The sequence below is a fragment of the Embiotoca jacksoni genome, unplaced genomic scaffold (assembly GCF_022577435.1).
Source record: "Embiotoca jacksoni isolate LCO1_2020_lvr unplaced genomic scaffold, fEmbJac1.0.p SCAF_25, whole genome shotgun sequence".
NCBI classification, from domain to species: domain Eukaryota; kingdom Metazoa; phylum Chordata; class Actinopteri; family Embiotocidae; genus Embiotoca; species Embiotoca jacksoni.
In genome coordinates, this window is record NW_027185376.1 from 3,399,183 (window position 1) to 3,417,447 (window position 18,265).

At 36.7% G+C, this 18,265-nt stretch overlaps 2 protein-coding genes and 1 long non-coding RNA gene across 7 annotated transcripts in view; 1 reads left to right on the top strand and 2 right to left on the bottom strand.

Annotated features, from left to right (window-relative positions):
- The first annotated feature begins 5,108 nt into the window (after positions 1-5,108).
- On the top strand, positions 5,109-7,107 carry LOC138204408 (uncharacterized). The gene is made up of 4 exons (XR_011178795.1): positions 5,109-5,189; positions 6,004-6,048; positions 6,727-6,813; positions 6,981-7,107. It is a non-coding gene; the product is annotated as an uncharacterized lncRNA (long non-coding RNA).
- Positions 7,108-7,414: 307 nt separating this feature from the next.
- On the bottom strand, positions 7,415-12,499 carry cdv3 (carnitine deficiency-associated gene expressed in ventricle 3). Of its 2 annotated transcripts, none has more exons than XM_069159656.1 (5): positions 11,966-12,499; positions 11,045-11,121; positions 9,825-9,961; positions 9,285-9,447; positions 7,415-9,209 (listed from the first exon to the last, which is right to left on the bottom strand). In XM_069159656.1, exons 1-5 carry the CDS (start codon positions 12,197-12,199, stop codon positions 9,083-9,085), a joined length of 738 nt encoding a protein of 245 aa, XP_069015757.1. In that variant the 5' UTR covers positions 12,200-12,499; the 3' UTR covers positions 7,415-9,082. The 2 variants fall into 2 exon arrangements, with proteins under 2 accessions (XP_069015757.1, XP_069015758.1); XM_069159657.1 differs by having other exon boundaries at positions 11,045-11,118; positions 11,966-12,497.
- A 2,910-nt stretch (positions 12,500-15,409) lies between these two features.
- tmem108 (transmembrane protein 108) overlaps positions 15,410-18,265 on the bottom strand; it is a 49,725-nt gene continuing 46,869 nt past the window's right edge. For all 4 annotated transcript variants that reach the window (XM_069159664.1, XM_069159662.1, XM_069159665.1 and 1 more), the window contains exon 5: positions 15,410-17,841. In XM_069159664.1, the coding sequence (XP_069015765.1) occupies positions 17,725-17,841 (117 nt within the window). In that variant the 3' untranslated portion in view covers positions 15,410-17,724. The remainder of the gene's footprint in view (positions 17,842-18,265) is intronic.

An 18,265-nucleotide genomic window follows, 5' to 3' on the forward strand; every position in this document is an offset into this window, starting at 1 on the left:
GTCTAAAATATGAAAAAAAAGTCATACTATAACATGTCGTCTAAAATATGAAAAAAGTCACACTATAATATGTCGTTCAAAATATGAAAAAAAGTCACACTATAACATGTCGTCTAAAATATGAAAAAAAAAGTCATACTATAGCATGTCGTCTAAAATATGAAAAAAGTCATACTATAGCATGTCGTCTAAAATATGAAAAAAGTCATACTATAGTGTGTCGTCTAAAATATGAAAAAAGTCACACTATAGCATGTCGTCTAAAATATGAAAAAAAGTCACACTATAGCATGTCGTCTAAAATATGAAAAAAGTCATACTATAGCATGTCGTCTAAAATATGAAAAAAGTCATACTATAGTGTGTCCTCTAAAATATGAAAAAAGTCACACTATAATATGTCGTTCAAAATATGAAAAAAAGTCACACTATAACATGTCGTCTAAAATATGAAAAAAAAAGTCATACTATAGCATGTCGTCTAAAATATGAAAAAAGTCATACTATAGCATGTCGTCTAAAATATGAAAAAAGTCATACTATAGTGTGTCGTCTAAAATATGAAAAAAGTCACACTATAGCATGTCGTCTAAAATATGAAAAAAAGTCACACTATAGCATGTCGTCTAAAATATGAAAAAAGTCATACTATAGCATGTCGTCTAAAATATGAAAAAAGTCATACTATAGCATGTCGTCTAAAATATGAAAAAAGTCATACTATAGTGTGTCGTCTAAAATATGAAAAAAGTCAGACTATAACATGTCGTCTAAAATATGAAAAAAAGTCACACTATAGCATGTCGTCTAAAATATGAAAAAAAGTCACACTATAGCATGTCGTCTAAAATATGAAAAAAAAGTCATACTATAACATGTCGTCTAAAATATGAAAAAAGTCACACTGTAACATGTCGTTCAAAATATGAAAAAAAGTCACACTATAACATGTCGTCTAAAATATGAAAAAAAGTCACACTATAGCATGTCGTCTAAAATATGAAAAAAAAGTCATACTATAACATGTCGTCTAAAATATGAAAAAAGTCACACTGTAACATGTCGTTCAAAATATGAAAAAAAGTCACACTATAACATGTCGTCTAAAATATGAAAAAAAAGTCATACTATAGCATGTCGTCTAAAATATGAAAAAAAAGTCATAATATAGTGTGTCGTCCAAAATATTAAAAAAAAGTCATACTATAGCATGTCGTCCAAAATATGAAAAAAAGTCATACTATAGTGTGTCGTCCAAAATATGAAAAAAAAGTCATACTATGGCATGTCGTCTAAAATATGAAAAAAGTCATACTATAGTGTGTCGTCCAAAATATGAAAAAAAGTCATATTATAGCATGTCGTCTAAAATATGAAAAAAAAGTCAGACTATACCATGTCGTCTAAAATATGAAAAAAAGTCATATTATAGCATGTCGTCTAAAATATGAAAAAAAAGTCACACTATAGCGTGTCGTCTAAAATATGAAAAAAAAGTCATACTATACCATGTCGTCCAAAATGTAAAACATTCATACTAAAGCACGTCGTCCAAAATGTAAGTCATCCATATGACATTTACTATGGTATGAACCCGATTCTACTCGGATGTGAGATTTTCCGGTGAGGATCAGTCATTTCAGCCCACTACCGTTATCCCAGGTCCGCCTTCTTTTTCCTGTTCACCTGCTGTGGTTTTAGGACATCGCCACGGCAACGACCGCCACCACACGCACCCGCACTTTACCACCTGACCAACTGTGGAATTTTTCCAGGGTGAATAAATAAAAGCTACACGTGTTTAAAATCCAATGTCAGTCAGTGTCCTTACTGTCCAAACACTCCTTGTGTCCCTGAATCAAGTTTTCCTCTTAAAAAAAATAATTGAGTGGCCAAACTGGAATGTAAACAACAAACTCATCAATGCAAAATGGACTTTGTCTGAGAAATATCTCTTCTGTCTGCCTATGTAGGGTTAGCCGAGATTTGACTGACGCTCATTTAATGACGTCGTCTCATTGCACCCATTTCTTCTGCTGAGATTTAAAAGAACTTGAGTGGAGGACTTAGCACCACTATGGTACATTGTTTATTTTGATTATTGGCATCTATCATTGTCAGTCATTTCTCTGTATATATATCAGTAAAAGGCTTTGTGTAGTTAACTTATGTCATATCTACCCTATGCCATTGTTTTCCCCCAAATGTCCAAAGAGCACACAGGATTTGTATTCATATATTTCAATATTAAATGAAAATAAATGGCTATTCTTCTTCATAAGCCACATTATTAAACTATGACTAGGCTTATATATATTTGAATTACAAATAAATGTCAACTAAAATGTCCTGATTGCGACAGCCCTAGCGGACAAATGTGAAGATTAGAAAACTTTTAGAATACAATCGATGAAATCAACAAAAAAGGTTGGGGAAAAAAAGTTTGCAAGTGAGTTGGACTTTAAACTACAAGGGAAGCCCAGAATTCAAACTCCACCCCCTGACCATTTTACAAATAAGCAGGTTTATGGGGAGACAGAAGGCCAATTCATTTTCAAGATGAAAGTGCTCATACTGATGATGTTGTTTGGAATTTGTCTGGCACAAAATGCTGCTATTATAAATTTGAATGGCAATGTAAAAAAAAAGTTTACTTTATTAAAATACTAATCAATGACCTTTCCAGTAAACCCTGTGATGACTTTGGACTAAATTAAATCATTTATATTTCGAATTTTCAGTGGCCACCAGGACTCACAACCCCAACGGAAAATGAAGGGGGCTTTAACGGGACAACCAACTCCTCAGAGGTTTGTATACTTTTTGGGACTAACTTCACTATTTTGAGTGTTGGTTGTTCTTTGCGATGGTGGAGAGTTTGATTGTTTTAGATTAAATTTAATCTCCCAATACAAGATTAGGTGGGAGCTCCTGCAGAGAGACAAAGAAATTTGTTACTGGAACACGATTTGTTATGCATGTATATTGAGCTATCTACAGGATCTCTAGGAAGAATGAGTGTTTTTATTAATAATAACAACAGGTGTGAAACAAAAGTATTGATTTTGACACTAGAGTCTGGAATAAACCTGCTCTTCACATTTATACAAGTGTTAAACATCTGTTGAACAATGAATCTTTACATTTTCCTCTTTAAACATAGGACTGTGAAAGAACCAAAACATAGTCAAACTCATACAGACAAAGAGCAACGGGGCAGTTTATTCATTATGTAAATATAGAGTGTGATCTGAGTGCAGGTTTTTTTTTTTTTTTTTTCAGTTTCTGTCTGACACATCCTAGCGTGTGAGAAGTTAGTATTCATTTTCAATGTCATACTGCTGCTTGTTCTATGGCAGAGGTTAGTTTGATTATTTTGCTGCTCTGTTTGAAGGCCAAAGTTGACGACCTAGCAGGATTAAACAAACACACAATTCCAAAAATTGCATTCGGTAAATATCTTTATTCATTCCTGTTAAAGTGCAATGTCCTCCTATTGTAGGTAATCAAACCAAGCAGAGAAAATCCTGCGACTGTAACGGTATGTCAATTTAACTTTCATTAAGTAAAGGAATGACTGACATATAATGAAGTTTTCTGGAAAGGTGGGAGATAAATTAAAGATACATTGACAACATTAACAGACTTGCATCAATTTATAGTGTCGCTGATTTTTTATTTTTTTTCCATCAGTGGAACGGTACCATCGAGGCAGTTGATAATGATAGGGGGTTCCCCCCACGACGACCTGAGAAAGAGGACACCGAGGTAAGAAACTGAAGTCTTCACTTGATGTTGCAAGTCAAATGGCAGCTAATGAGAAAAACAACAACATTTTGTGTACTTACTAACCTAAATAATATTGTTTAGTGTGCATATACTAATGTGCGTTCCGGAAAAGGGTGCAGCATTTAAATAATTATTTTTTTTCTTTTTATCTCAAATATTTTTCATGTTATCTTTTCCAGTGAAATGCACAAAATTGAATGGTGGCAGAGCAAAGGGTTCAACAAAAGTCACGACTGAGATGTAAAGTCATCCGAATCAGGAACCACCTCACGACTTAGTCACTCTGCTGCCACTGCTTTAAAATAAACATTTCTTTAAAAGCTACTGTGTGAAATGTTCCTTTCAGTTCCTCTTTCATTTCCTTCATTTCATTTCATTTTCATTTTGTTATTTCATTTTAATAAAATGGCTCCAACTCTGACAAAACAAAATCCCACAACAACGGAAAGGACGAGATTGGCAATATATATTTACTATTATTTTCAGCAAAATAAATTAAAAAAAAACAAAATCAGCAATAAATTCATCATATTAATGCTGAAGTATTAGTAAACAAAATGTTTTGGCTTGATGAATTTGGAGCCTTCATCTCATCCTTATTACAATGGATGTTTTTATCTATTTTCTGACATTTGATAGACATAACAATCATAGATTAATCAACAACAACAAAAAATCATTAATTGCAGCACTGCATTAAAGATATCTATTTCTACTCAAAACTGTTCGTACAGTTTCGATACAGAATCAGTGTGTTTCCCGACATTTTTTATGAAAAGAATATACCCCATGTTGCCTTCATTGGATTGAACGAACGCTGATACAGACACAAAAAGACTGGGAAAGAGAGAGGGGTTTGACAAACGTGCTTCAACCAATAGGTTAAAAAAGTCTGACTGGTTAAAATATAAAAAAATAAATTTAGACAGTATTGATATTAATATGCGCAATCAACCTCAACAAATGAGCATTCAAAGTGGGTTCCTGTCATCGTTTTCTTGACTCTGTAAAGAATTTGTTGCCTCAGAATGGCTTTGAATTGGAAAAAAACCTTAATTACAATTGTCGTTACAGATTACAGTTAAATAGTTTTTGCTATTAATGTAATGTCTTTTACTTCTAGTGGGTAAAATAACTGTAAGAGTAAAGTTTGAAATTGGGAGACAGTTAACATTCAAAAGTCAACAGTGTGGGGTAAACACATTTCACATTTGCTAACAAATAGGTATTAAGTTGGACTTTGGTATTAAACAAGTGTTGGAGTTATAGAGTGACGGTGTAAGAGACACCACCTACTAAGATGGTCACTATAAAACAAGTGTATGAGCAGACAGGAGACTGATTACAGGATGGGAGGCCTTAAACTACTCTGTTTGCTCGGACTCATGGTTGCAGCTTCGGTAAGACAAGTGTCATATAAAGATCTTCCTCGATGTACTATAGAGGAAACAACTTTAATTGATGAATAATAATTAACACCATAATTATTACTATCTAAAAGCTTTCCGGGTTTAACTTTGATGTATATCTAACCTCTGAGCCTGGTTCTGTCGGAGGTTTCTTCCTGTTAAGAGGGAGTTTTTCCTTCCCTCTGTTGGAGGTTTTTCTCCCTTAAAGAGGAGTTTTTTTCCCCCCTCCTAGTTTATGTGGGAATTGTTGAATTGTTGGGTTTCTCTGTATAATATTGTAACGTCTTGCTGTAAGGACGTTAATGTGTTAAGTGCCATGAAATAACCTATGTTGTGACTTGGCACTATAGAAATAAAGTTGAATTGAATTGAATTGAATTAAACTGCTGAGGAAAACAATTCACTTTGGTACTTAATTTGCAACGATCTCTGTAACTTTATTTGTGTTACTTAGCGCTGCAGGTTATAGCCAAATAAATTCTATATTAATCCATCCAATTTTATTTACCGTGTTGTATTTTTGACATTGTAGGACTAATGTTTAACTAACAGACAGGTTAAATCCAGATTTTGACACAAGTTTGACTTCAATGTACCTTTTCAAAAAAAAAAAAACATTTTTTTTCAAAGAGTCAGCTGCAGCCTGATTGATTATTTTTCTGTTTTGTTTGATATCTGATGTCAGTGACCGCCAAGCAACGGGGTAAACAAACTGATGAAATGAAATAGTCCAAACGTCTAATGTTACACTCAAGTTCAGGGTTGTATACGTTTCAATTTTAAGTGTTATCTATTTCAATTTCAGGGGCTTTACGGAGATGCGCTGCCTGCAGCAAATATACAGCAGGCGGTAGGTGACAAGAAACATCAGGAAAAATATACTTTTAATAACTTCAGACACAAGCCTGGTCCTTCATGTTTACATTTTTAAAGTATTGGCACCAATTTTTCAAACATTAAAAAGATAAATAAAGATTTTAAGGTGGCTTGCATCAGTGCATATTGATATATTCAGGTTGTACCTAATTTAACCAAAGGGCAGTATTCAATCTTAAAACTCAAATTTCTTTTCTTTGGCTTTGGTGTTTAATTGTTACATTTTGTGTTGACTCTTCTTGATAAACAGTTTATAACTTGTTTTGGGAAGTGCTGCATAAATAAAGTTGCTTAGCTGGCTTACATTGAAAACATTTTATGCAGACTTATGCTTTTGCAGCTGTGAAGCGCGTTAGCCCGCTCTTTGAAAGCAGTTCTACAACCGGAAGGAGCTCTCGTTACTAATTACTCACGACAGCGACACCGTGTGGCCGGCGAGAGTAAATGCAGACAGATGCATATTGTGTATATTATTTCTCAAGTAAGACAGTAGGTAACTACGGATGAGGTTTTGAGCTAAATCTATATATATATATATATATATATATATATATATATATATACATACATATGGTTTAACCTTATTTAGACATTGAAGGGTTTGGAGTATAAAGTCCTGTAATTAAAATAATCTAATGTATATCAAATAAAGGACGATGCCAGCTACATCGGTTGGTGGAACAATCTTGGAAATGACCATGGTTTTGGAACTACACCAACTTATGGAGGCGAGGTCGAGGTAAGAATCTATTACAACAGCTACCACAAAAATTTAAATAGCATTTAATCTGTAATAAAATTGAAAACTACATTAAAGAGAGAAAGCGAGAGAAGAGGCAGAGAGAGAGAAAGTGGCAATTAATTGCAAGTATTTGATTTTGATCTGTGAACTTCTCATCTTTGCAGGGGAAGCCAAAATGAAAGAAGAGACACATCAGACGCAAACACCTGAATCCTGACAGAAACAGAAGACTATTGTTCTGGTGGTGTTTCGGTCTTTAAATAATCATTAAAAGTCTGTTATGTGAGAAAAGCTTAGTTTATTTGTTAATATACTTGGTTAAAGGTCATTTGAAATGTTTTTCTCTTTCTTTTAAGCACTGAAAGAACTTTTGATAATTTATCCACCATGTGTCAAAAACACCTACTCTGACTAAATGAGACAACCACAGGAATTAAGTTATTTGCAGGAGGGACAGCAGGTTGACAGAAGCCTTCAGTTTACAAACGGACAATAGCTTTTCTCGGGGGGGGGAAAAGAAAAAAAAAAAAAAAAAGAAAAAAAAAAAGACTTTGTATAAATCCAAATTTCCAACTTTAAAGATTCAGACAAGACTAAATTCACAAGGACCACTTTATTTTTTGGGTTAGGCTCTTCTCTTTTCATCACAAATGTCCCAGCGAGGGTCGATGCTCTGCGACTTATTTTATGGAAAGGACAAACATCAAACATAAATCCAGTTCTTCTTCACCTGTCTAAACATCACTATGCTTGTAGTAAAAACCCATTTGATTTTTAACTGGGCATACCACTGTTTTGTCAGTGGATAGGACTCTGTTGGTTTGATGGCAGTGTGCAATACAGATGAGTAGCTGCTGTAAATTAAGTTATGCACAAGCTGCCTGTTCTACACAGCTTCAATGAGAGCTGAGACGGTAAGATTACCAGTGAGGAAAAGCCTTGATTACAAAAAAAAAAACTGAGAAAAGTCGTTGAAACGTACCACTTTACAGCAAATTATAAAAGTTGCGAACTCAGGCCAAACAACCTCAAAAAAGATGCATTTAAAGTAGTTTCCCATCATTTTCTTGACACTGATATTTGTGGCTACCTGGTGTCAAGAAACACGTTTCAATTACTCCTTTTCTGATGTTTAAAGAGGAAAAGAAAGGGCAGCGTAATGAAACAGTGGATATGAAAGACAGTTAGTAGTTGTAATCATCAGGCAAACTACAACAGCACTACATTCTTGAACAGAAAAGTTTTGTTTCTTTTGCATGTTTTTTTTTTGTTGTTGTTGTTTTCTTTGTTGTTTTTTTTTTTTCCCACAAAGTGGTGAGATCAAGAGGCAGGCAACAGCCCGGGACACAACAAGCAGAGTTCTCTTCAGATGACAATGCGGTTTCTCTCTCTATCAGTAAGGCCACTTTTTATAGAAATTCTAAGTGAGGACCACAACCTATCGCTTCTTGTCCATAGATCTTGGCAAGAGTGTCATCATCATCATCATCATCATCATGAATGAAAAAAACAAAGCTTCAAAGTTTCTACATAAAAGAGCCTGATGGCCATCTTGTATGTGGGGGGGGAGGGGGAAGAGGGGTTGATGTTTGCCCCTTCACCACCACAGCGGAAAAAAAAAACAAAAACCAAAGATGTTCAGTCCACATTGTCACCACCAGCTATTCTGAGGAGGTAGTATCCCCGCTCCTGAAGCCCCAAACGCAACTCAAAAACCCACCTCAAAATAACCATGTGCGATTGGGTTATAACGATCTTGCAAAAAAATATATTTTCACAGAAGTTTGTAAAATCATCTTGCCTAAAGTCATCTTCGATCTTCTGTGGCTTTATCGAAGCAAGTTGAAGTCCAAAGAGAAGTTGCACCACACAAGTGCTGCTCCGAGTACAATCCACAAAAGGACGACTACGTCGCCTTTTGTTGCAGCTGCAGTGTCGTACGTTTGGGTGTATTTTGCTAATTCCGTTTCATTTATTCCCTCTTTTTTTTTTGTCAGCCCCTTCAGATGCAGTCCCTTCAGTTCTGCCAAGCAAATGTATGTTGAGTGTGTTAGTGATCTATTTAAAGGGAGTGTCACCGTATGTGCTGCAGTGGTACTGTTGTGTTTGGGGATCTATTGGGCTGTGTGTTTGTGTGAGCAACCAGTGTGGTGATGGTGGCAGCGTGAGCTCGGTCAGGACTGCAGTCCACACTGCTGGAGTTCAGCTTCCTTCAAGGGGCTGGGCAGGACCGTGCTGAGGGGCCAGGGGACGGAGGGAAGCGGCTCTACTTGTCCCCCAGGATGGCGTACTGGTTGTCGAGCTGCAATTGCTGCATGGAAGCGCCACCGGTCTCCTCTCTGCCACGGTTCCTGTGTTTCACCACCTCAAAGGTCTTCTCCATTTCTCTGTCCCTGAAACACCAACATACGTCACATCAGTCAAACATATCAGATGAAGGAAGCCATTCTCTCTTGAGCTTGACTTACTTGCGCGTCTCAACATGCTTGGCGGTGGCCAGTAGAGAGGGGAACTGTGCGTCACTATAGATCTCAGGAGGACCCTGGGTGTGGACTCGTTTGGTGGTGGACAGTCGGGCTCCTGGAGGACGATATACACCGGAGGGCTTCGCCTCAGGTACCTCTACTTCCTCTGTAGCAAAGGAATATCAATTAGACAAGAAAAGCATTTGTAATTTGTTAAAACTGATTTCGGCTGATTGTTTTATGATAAAATACATTAAAATATTGTAAATCAACCTTAAAGTGCTCTTCATGCATCCACACAAGTCTAAAACACCCCTATTAAGTAGGTGCATAACATAAAAACTCAGTTTAAATGACTGAGGTGAACCATAAAGAGTATTGTTTAGAATCAGTGCTACAATTAACCCAATTGTTTTTAATTTTACACAAATTCCAACATATTTAGCTCAAGCACACTCGCTGTCCTTTTATTTCCCGACTCTAGTGATTAAAAAAAAAAAGTTTAGATAACAAAACCAAGAGTGCTGAAGTTGGTTCACTCACCCTCGGGTGCAGCAGCAGGAGGAGGAGCAGCACCAGACTTGTTCCAGGGTCCGGACACTTTGTCTCCACTAACCAGAATGATCTCTCCATCCTCCCCCACCTCCTCCTTCTCATACTCCTCTTCCTCCTTCTCATCACTGCAAACAACCAGATTGGCAGGTGAACATATGCCGAGCTGCACTGGTTCCCCCGGACAGACAGACAACCTTTATATTCATTATAGCTGACCTTCAGGGTTATTCAGTTAAGTGGTAGGAAAGTCAGGAGCTTCTGTGTTTTGCGAGTAGATTTCTCACATTTCCCCTTAAATTTCCCTTCTGATTTTACATCAAGGCAGTCGTACAATCAGAAATCAACCAAATTTCCCAAAAGAGTGTTGTTTTCTCCTCAATTTAAGGTATCGATGGAACAAATCTTCTTGCTTGTCTCCTTCTGAGCATTTACATTAACTTTGTCAGCAATCATACAACACATCATTCAGTGTTGCTTAAATGTATCTGGATCAAATCTGGGGGGGTCGTCAGATGATTACTGGGAGAGGAATAAGAAAATTTGATTTTTTTTTTTTGGGGGGGGGGGGGGGGGGGTGAGCTATTGGATCATTTAGTGAAATGAAACCATTTGAGAAATTTAGAGGGGGAAAAAAAATAAATAAATCCCTATTTAGTGGTTGTTAACCATTTATGGACATCTGAAATGTGACCCTGATTACACGCCGCTGTTTGTAAGACGCCAGAAGACGAACAAGCTGAGAATCACTGATTTAATCTAAATAATCAATGTGTTGTATTTTAAAATCTTCCTACATTACCCACCGTGTCAAAATCTTCACCTCAACGTAAATCAAATTTGTCAGATGAATTTTGTGGAATAAAAAGGTTCAATATTTCCCTCTGAAATTTAGTGGAGTGAATTTTATTTTTTTTAAAAGTCGCCAGAAATGAAAATATTCAGGTTTGGTAAAAGTACCTCAAAATTGTACTTAAAACACAGTACTTGAGTATATTTACTTGGTTACTTTCAACCACAACCACTGCCCCCCCCCCTACCCCCGCCCCTCCCAGGTGTAGGACAATGGCACCTACACAGAAATACAAGGCGTGAGTGCGAGAGTGTTTCATCCCTTGCAAATGATGCAGAAGCACAAGCCACGGTTCAAATTATATTTCCCCCCCCCCCGGAGATGCAAATGAAACCACCAAAGATATTTTTCCTCTCACCTTATCTGTAGAGCTTGGAGGCGAAGCCCGCTGTAGTCCACTTCTTTCTGCTCAAACTCTTTCCATTCCTCGTCCTCCTTGGCGAAAGGACAGATTACTTGATGTACAACACAAGGTAAATTTCACAACCATCAAGCGTCATCAGTGGGATTTTTTTTTTTTGGTAAAGTGAAGCTCTTATGGGAGGAAGAAGAAGAAGAAGAAAAAAAAAAAGCCTTCCTTACTGTGGCCAATCTCAGAAATGGTTTCACAGGCCCCAACATTTAAAAAAAAATCAGGAACAGACTCAAAAGTGACACATTATTTAATCTACCCGATAGATAGCGCTTTTTCTTTTCTTTCCTCCCCCTCCCTAATCATATAATAATATCACCTCGCAAGCTACAAAAAAAAAAAGAAGCTGTTAATCCTGTAAAAACTCGTGACAAATGGCGGCCCGGCCTTGCTGCAGAGCCACGATTATACACCAGCGAAGGGGAAGACGAGGGTTTTTTTTTTTTTGTGTGTGGTTTTGACAGAAAACACACGCGTATCTCGAGTGTTTACGTCTCGTATTATGGATGATAAAACGGAGGCTTTGAACGCATCGTCTTCGTGAGCTTAAACGTTGTAAGAGAAGCACCCAAAAAAAAAAAAAAAAAAAAAAAAAAAAAAAACGCGTGTCGTGGCAAAAAAAAAAAAAAGTGTCAGTGGAAACCATATGCTGGCGGCCAACCGGCGTTTCCCTCCCCCCCCACCTCACCCACCCCATGTCCTCCCCCTGTCCTCACCCCTCCGTGTCCACCCATCCGTTATTAAACGCAACCGGCTGTGTTTTATTTATTTATTTATTTATTTTAAAGACATGCCGGTTCCTGGGGAGGGGGAAAAAAAAAAAAAAAGAGACGCCAAACGAGGCAGAAAGTTCCGCGGTGGTTTTACCTTCATGACCTGGGCGTCCTGGTTCTCGTTTTTAGTCGATTTGTCCTTTTCCCTCTTCGTCTTTTTCACCGCGGCCGACGTGGGCCCGCCGGAGCCGCCGGAGCCGCCGCCGCCGGCGGCGGCGGCAGCGGCGGCGGCGGCGGCCTCCTTCCCTTTCCCCTTCTCTTTCTTCTTCTTTTTATCCCGCTTGGCGAAGAAGTCGTCCAGGCTCTTCTCCGGTGGTAGATCCGCCATTTTCAAAAGAGCAACGTTAACTGCCGTTTACTTTTAGCTTTTTTTTTTTTTAACCCCGAAGCAATGACAAACGTGAAATTCCGCTCACTTTCGGAGGGCGAGGACAACCGGTGGGGTGGGGGGGGGGGAAACGACAACGAGAGACGGAGTTGCTTCTTTACTCTGACAGCGTAACTTCTGTTACGAGCTGATTTAAAAAAAAAAAATGTCCACCCGGGTGCCCCTGTCTGAATCGCTAGCTATCCTGTCAACCATGCCATGCACGGGCTATTTGACAAATCCGTACCGTCACCCGGAAACACTTCGACTCTGAACCGGATGTCACATGACGTAGGAACTATAGAGTCACGTTACCTTGTCTTTTTAAATAATTCTTTCAAACTCATTGCAAAATTTAAAAAAAAAAAGTTAAAGCAAAATGTCGTTTTTACATTTACTCAAGCGCTTAAGTATAATTTAGAGGTAGGCTACTTGTACTTTACTGTAGTGTTTATGTTTTTATTTGAAAGCTTTAGTTACTTTTCAGATCAACATTTATAGGCTGCCTAAAATATTAATTAATATTAATTAGTATTAATATTAATATACTCAAATTTGATGCTTCAATAGTATCATGGGTTGAAATTGCATCGATGAAGTAATATTCCATTAATTTATATACGATAAATATAACACTTTAATCTGAGCCATTTTGCCTAACAATGAATACTTTTATTTTTGATACTGTAAATGTACTTTAACTTAAGTAAGATTTTGAAGACGCAAATTCTGCTTAGTAGTTGACTGGGCTATATTTTCATTGTTGTATGCTATTTTCACTTGAGTAAAGGATGTGAGTATTCCTTCCACCTTTGTGTAAAGTGTAGATTCTGCGGTGGTGACAGAAATATTCAGGTCCTGTGCTACAGTAAAAGTAGGTCTCTAATACCCCACTGTGAAAACACTCCACTACAAGTTAAGGTCCCGGATTTAAAACCTTTCTTAAGTAAAAGTATGCAAGTATCATCAGCAAAATGTACATAAAGTAGCTTTTTAAAAGTAAAAGTACACACTGTGCAGTAAATGCTCCCTGTCAGTGTTTTACTGTGATATGTTTTTGGTTTAATGTTACTGTTGAATTAACGTGCATTTTAGTGCCGTAGTTATTTACAGTTGTGCTCATTTTAACTACTTTATTGGTTAGTTTAATCTACACTTCAGTAAAGTATCATATTCCTTAAGATTATCATATGTTTATATCGTTTCTGTTCTGTAAGGACCACATATCTCTAAAGTCTCAAGCTCAACAATGCATGTTCCAGCAAATTCAAGTGTGTTTTAAAAAAGAAGTAGAAGCATGAATCTGCATAAAATACTCAGTAAAGTACAAGTACATTGAATTTGTAATTACGTACATTACTTGAGTGAATGTACTTAATTACAGTGCACCACTGAGTTCTTTATGAAACATCTTATTATCATATACATAAATGTAAATTTATAGATACAAAACATGCTTTATTGCCTTTAGCAAAGAGTTAAAAAAAAATACAACTATTCAACTCAACAGTCTATAAAACAAGAAGCAATTAAAACCGTTACCAGCTTGCACAGCCACAAATACTTAAAATTATGAGATACTAATTCATGAATGTTGTATGTAATTTTATAACTTTATAACTTGTCCTTTTGACTTCAACAGTTGCTTTCATGTTTAATATTGTAAATTTGGGTTACAGGTAATTTTTCTTGTCGTTTCTCCCTTTAATCATTGTTTCCTGGCAAACTGTGGTTTCAAACATGCTTGTGTTTTAAGATCAAATACTTAAAGTAACATTACAGTTCAGCTACAGGAAAAAAAACACGTGTGTTGTTTTGAAAGGAGGGTAAATCAGAAACTCCCAATAATGTGTTTAAAACACGAGTTGGGCAATTTAAACTTCTTAATCTGACTGAATAAAACTTCCATCAGAATTTTAATAGCTGAAACCTCACATTCCTGCAGTACACCCTCATTAAAGTATATTTGGACTAAACTAGCCAAACATGTGCCCACTCATTTTATTTATAAACATTTAGAAAGATATACAAAAAAAAAAAAAAGCAAAGAAAACTTTTTAATGATCATGTTTTATCAGATTTGAACAGGCCTACAAATCTGTAAATAATGCTCACATCAAATTAAGCCTTTCCGCTGCAGCAAAGCAGGCTTGTAAACAGATTATTGAACTGACGTCAGATTCCCAGAGCCAGAGGTCACTTGACCGACGCAGCCCTGGTGCACAAAGAGAAACATTCCAACTCGCTTCATCAATAGATGTGCTGTGGTCGGCAGTACCGGTTACACTGCTCTGTTAAACCAGTAGGTATGATATCTGACTCGCGCATGCTGTAAAGTAGCTCTAATGCTCGACATGTGAGAAAATGTCTGCTGACTAAATCCAGTTTTCAACAGAATTAATCAGCCAAAGAGAGTAATCCAAGTCTTTTTTTTTTTTTTATTTTATTGCTCAGCAGTAAAAAGTACAGTGTATACTACAGTACAAAAAATACATAATGTTGAACACTGCTCCACCGTGCCACTGAACGTTTTGTAAAATATCCACTTTTTGAGCGTGCAAAACAACAAGCCCAGCTGTGAGCATCCGATGCAGGAAACATCAATATGTTTAACTGTGTTATTCAGCATCACCTTCTGACTCAGTGACTTCAGAACAACATCTCATAATGCAGAAAATCTTTAGCGACGATAGAGGCAGGCAGCATTGATTATTGAATAAAACGGCAGCAATGCAAAGTAAAAACAGATGACAGAAGGACCACAGGTTCATTAATGAAACAAAATATTCAGACGCACTTGAGTTAAACCGCCTCTGTATGTGCTCACAGTAAATATTCATTATTTGTCTCAGTGTTTTTATTGGTCAGGATTTCTGACAGCCTCAAACACATATGTGGTCCAGCAACTTATTCACAATCATCCAACACTTCAACAAACACAGTTTGCATTGACGGACAAACACGTTGTTGATGGAGGGAGACACTTAGCAAGGTCGGTCTAATTGTTTCCGACAGCAGTGGGAAATTCTTTCTCACACTAACCAGTAGCCACTCCACGATACAGACAAGTGACAAACAGACAGACACACAGAAACAGACGCACACAGAGAATCAGATCAAACTGAGCTGAAACTGAAACAAAGTTTTCTTAGACTTAAAGGAATCGTGATATTTGGTTTGGGGGGGAAGGGGGGCATCTCCACTCATCTGCTCACACACACAAACCTCAGTGCACACTTTCACAGTGTACCTACATGCGCAAAAGGGACATTCACGCACACATACTGATATATAAAGGGCCAAAAGAAGGAATTAAGACATCTATGTGGTCCCTCTTCAGAGAAGCTGGTGACACATGAGGGGGGAAGCCATTTTAAGTCAGCTCCTTTTGATTGAGAGATGAGTGTCGCTCACAACTTGTTGGACATTCGGACTCCAGATAAACTGCTCGAATTGACCAATAAAATGTCGGCCGGTATTTATCAAACTGCTGAAAGATAATATTCACTCACTTATGCTCCTAATCAAATTCACATCACACTTAAAAGTCTTTTTCAAATATTGTTTGATCTAAAAATGCAGCATGAATAATTTCAGCGAGATCCAGAGGTGATATATATATTTAACAGGATGTTACACTACAGTTTTTCTTCTTTCTGCATTTTTCTTTTATTGCACTTGTCAAAGAGGAACTAAACTTACTTTAGCACATGTAGGATTTGTCAGATGTACCTTATCTACCTGCAGCAGTTTTTCTTTTCCTCTCCAGTTTGGTTACATTTCATAACTTTTTCGATTTCATCCAATTTCCATTCATTTAATCCTTATTTATAACCAGTGGTGGAACGTAACTAAGTACATTTACTTAAGTACTAAAACTTTATTACAATTTAAAGGTACATGTACTTTACTTGAGTATTTCCATTTGATACTATTCTATACTTCAACTTTACTACATTTAAGAGAGAAATATTGTACTTTCTACTCCACTATATATATTTAACAGCTTTAGTTACTTTTAAGATGAAGATTTGACACGATGGATGATATAACAAGCTTTTAAAGTAAAACACACAACACATCGTTAAAGATTAATCTGCGGTTTTCAGCATCTTCTGATGACTTACAAAAATCAAAATGTAGTCAGGGTCACATTATAGATATCTATTAGTTGTTTACAGCTCCAACATATAGGGATTTATATGTTTAAATGACCTGATATCTCACCAAAAAAAAAATAAAAAAATCAAAGATCAGAACTTTGCTTTTTCTTCTTTCCTCTCCCAGTAATAATCTGACGACTTCTCACATTTATTTTCTGTCCCTGGATATAAAACTGGTTAGAAAGTGGCTCAATTTAACTACCAACATGCTTCTGACAATCTAATGCTTCAATATTAATAATCTAATGATGTCATATGTAATTTATAAGCCAGAGGGATCAAACCAGGACTTTAATAGCTTAACTATGTTTTGCTGTGAAAACTTTTCCTTAAGTGGGATTTTTCATGGAGGATTTTAACTGGTAATGAAATATTTTAACTTTACTATAAAGGTACTTTTACTAAAGTACAAGATTTGAACACTTTATCCAATAACGTTTATATTTTATGTTTAATTTTGCACAATTCTGGTATCTAGAAGATATTTGAAAATGCATCGTGTTTTGAGTATATTGGATTGCTCTTCATTTTACAGTTTAATTGTTTTAAAACTTAATAAACATTTCTAAAAAAACTAATAGCACACATTTTGACAGAATAACATCACTGAGTAAAATAAGATTTCTGTCAAAGAATGAACTGAGTCTCTGATTGGTTGTTTCTTCTGTGAGCATACAGGTGATTCATCAAATGATCATTTAAGAGTTGAGGTAAGGTCCTTAAATGTCTGTCTTTGCTTCCAGTTAATTACTTTTTTAGTTAACCTTTTACTCCTTAATTGGCTTTTCAGAGCATACTCATGTATATTTCTTAGAGGTTTGATAAATACAGGTCCTGATTTTAAATAACAGTATTTTTCCACACATCTGTTTCTCCCCCTAAATATGTAGGTGCTATATTCAAGTTCAACAGGCTAAGTATTTTGGGATTGATTTGAAAACAAATAATAAAATCAGTAAAGTACAGCTTTCATAGCACATTTTTCTCTCTCTAAAGCAGATTTTCATGTGGCAACATCCACAGTGTGCTCACCATGAAGCCACTGCCATGAAACAAAACCACATATACTCTGTATTTTATAAAGACAATAAAAACCTTTATCACAATTAAGCCTTTTGTAGAAAATGTACATCAGAAAAATATGCAGGTGCATCCTCATAGTAAATATGGTCTGTTTTGTTTACATCACTCCTCTCTCAGGTTGCTCTTTGTGTTTGTAATATACAGTATAAAGTCAAAGTCTCTGAATATTTACCACATATATAAAATAGACAACAACAGAAGAGGACGACCATCCAACAGTGCCTCTCTTTTTTTCTGTTTCTATATGGCAGAAGCTTTGTCTCTGTTGATGAAGAGGGTCTCCTGGCAGAAAGGGTTAACCAAGACCACGCTGCTGCCGCTGTAGTCTCCATTAGGGGGTAGACAGGTGTCATGCTCCTGCAAAAGCACACACAAGCACACAGAAAGAAATTAGTGCAGATGCTTAAGTGTTAAACAATTGCTGTAATTCATGATTCACGCTTCAGGGCTCACGCTGCAGTCTACTGTATCTAAGCCACTCTATGAGCAGACGGTTTAGCGTGGGAGCGCACAGAATAAAATACAGGGTTTGCTGCATCTGAGAGCTTTTAAAGGAGATGGTGAACAAAGATATGTGATGAAGCCAGATGAGCAGCGATACAAAGGGAGGTGGAGGGCAAGATGTAAAAGCTTCATGAGTGGAGAAACAAAAAGGGAAGAGATGAGTCAGAAGAAAGCAGGAGAGGGACTTAATGTAAAGGGGGGTGGTGATGTAGAAGTGGTTGTTGATGGTGAGTCAGCAGTAATGAGGTGGTGCTGAAAGGAGGGAGGTGTGAAAAAC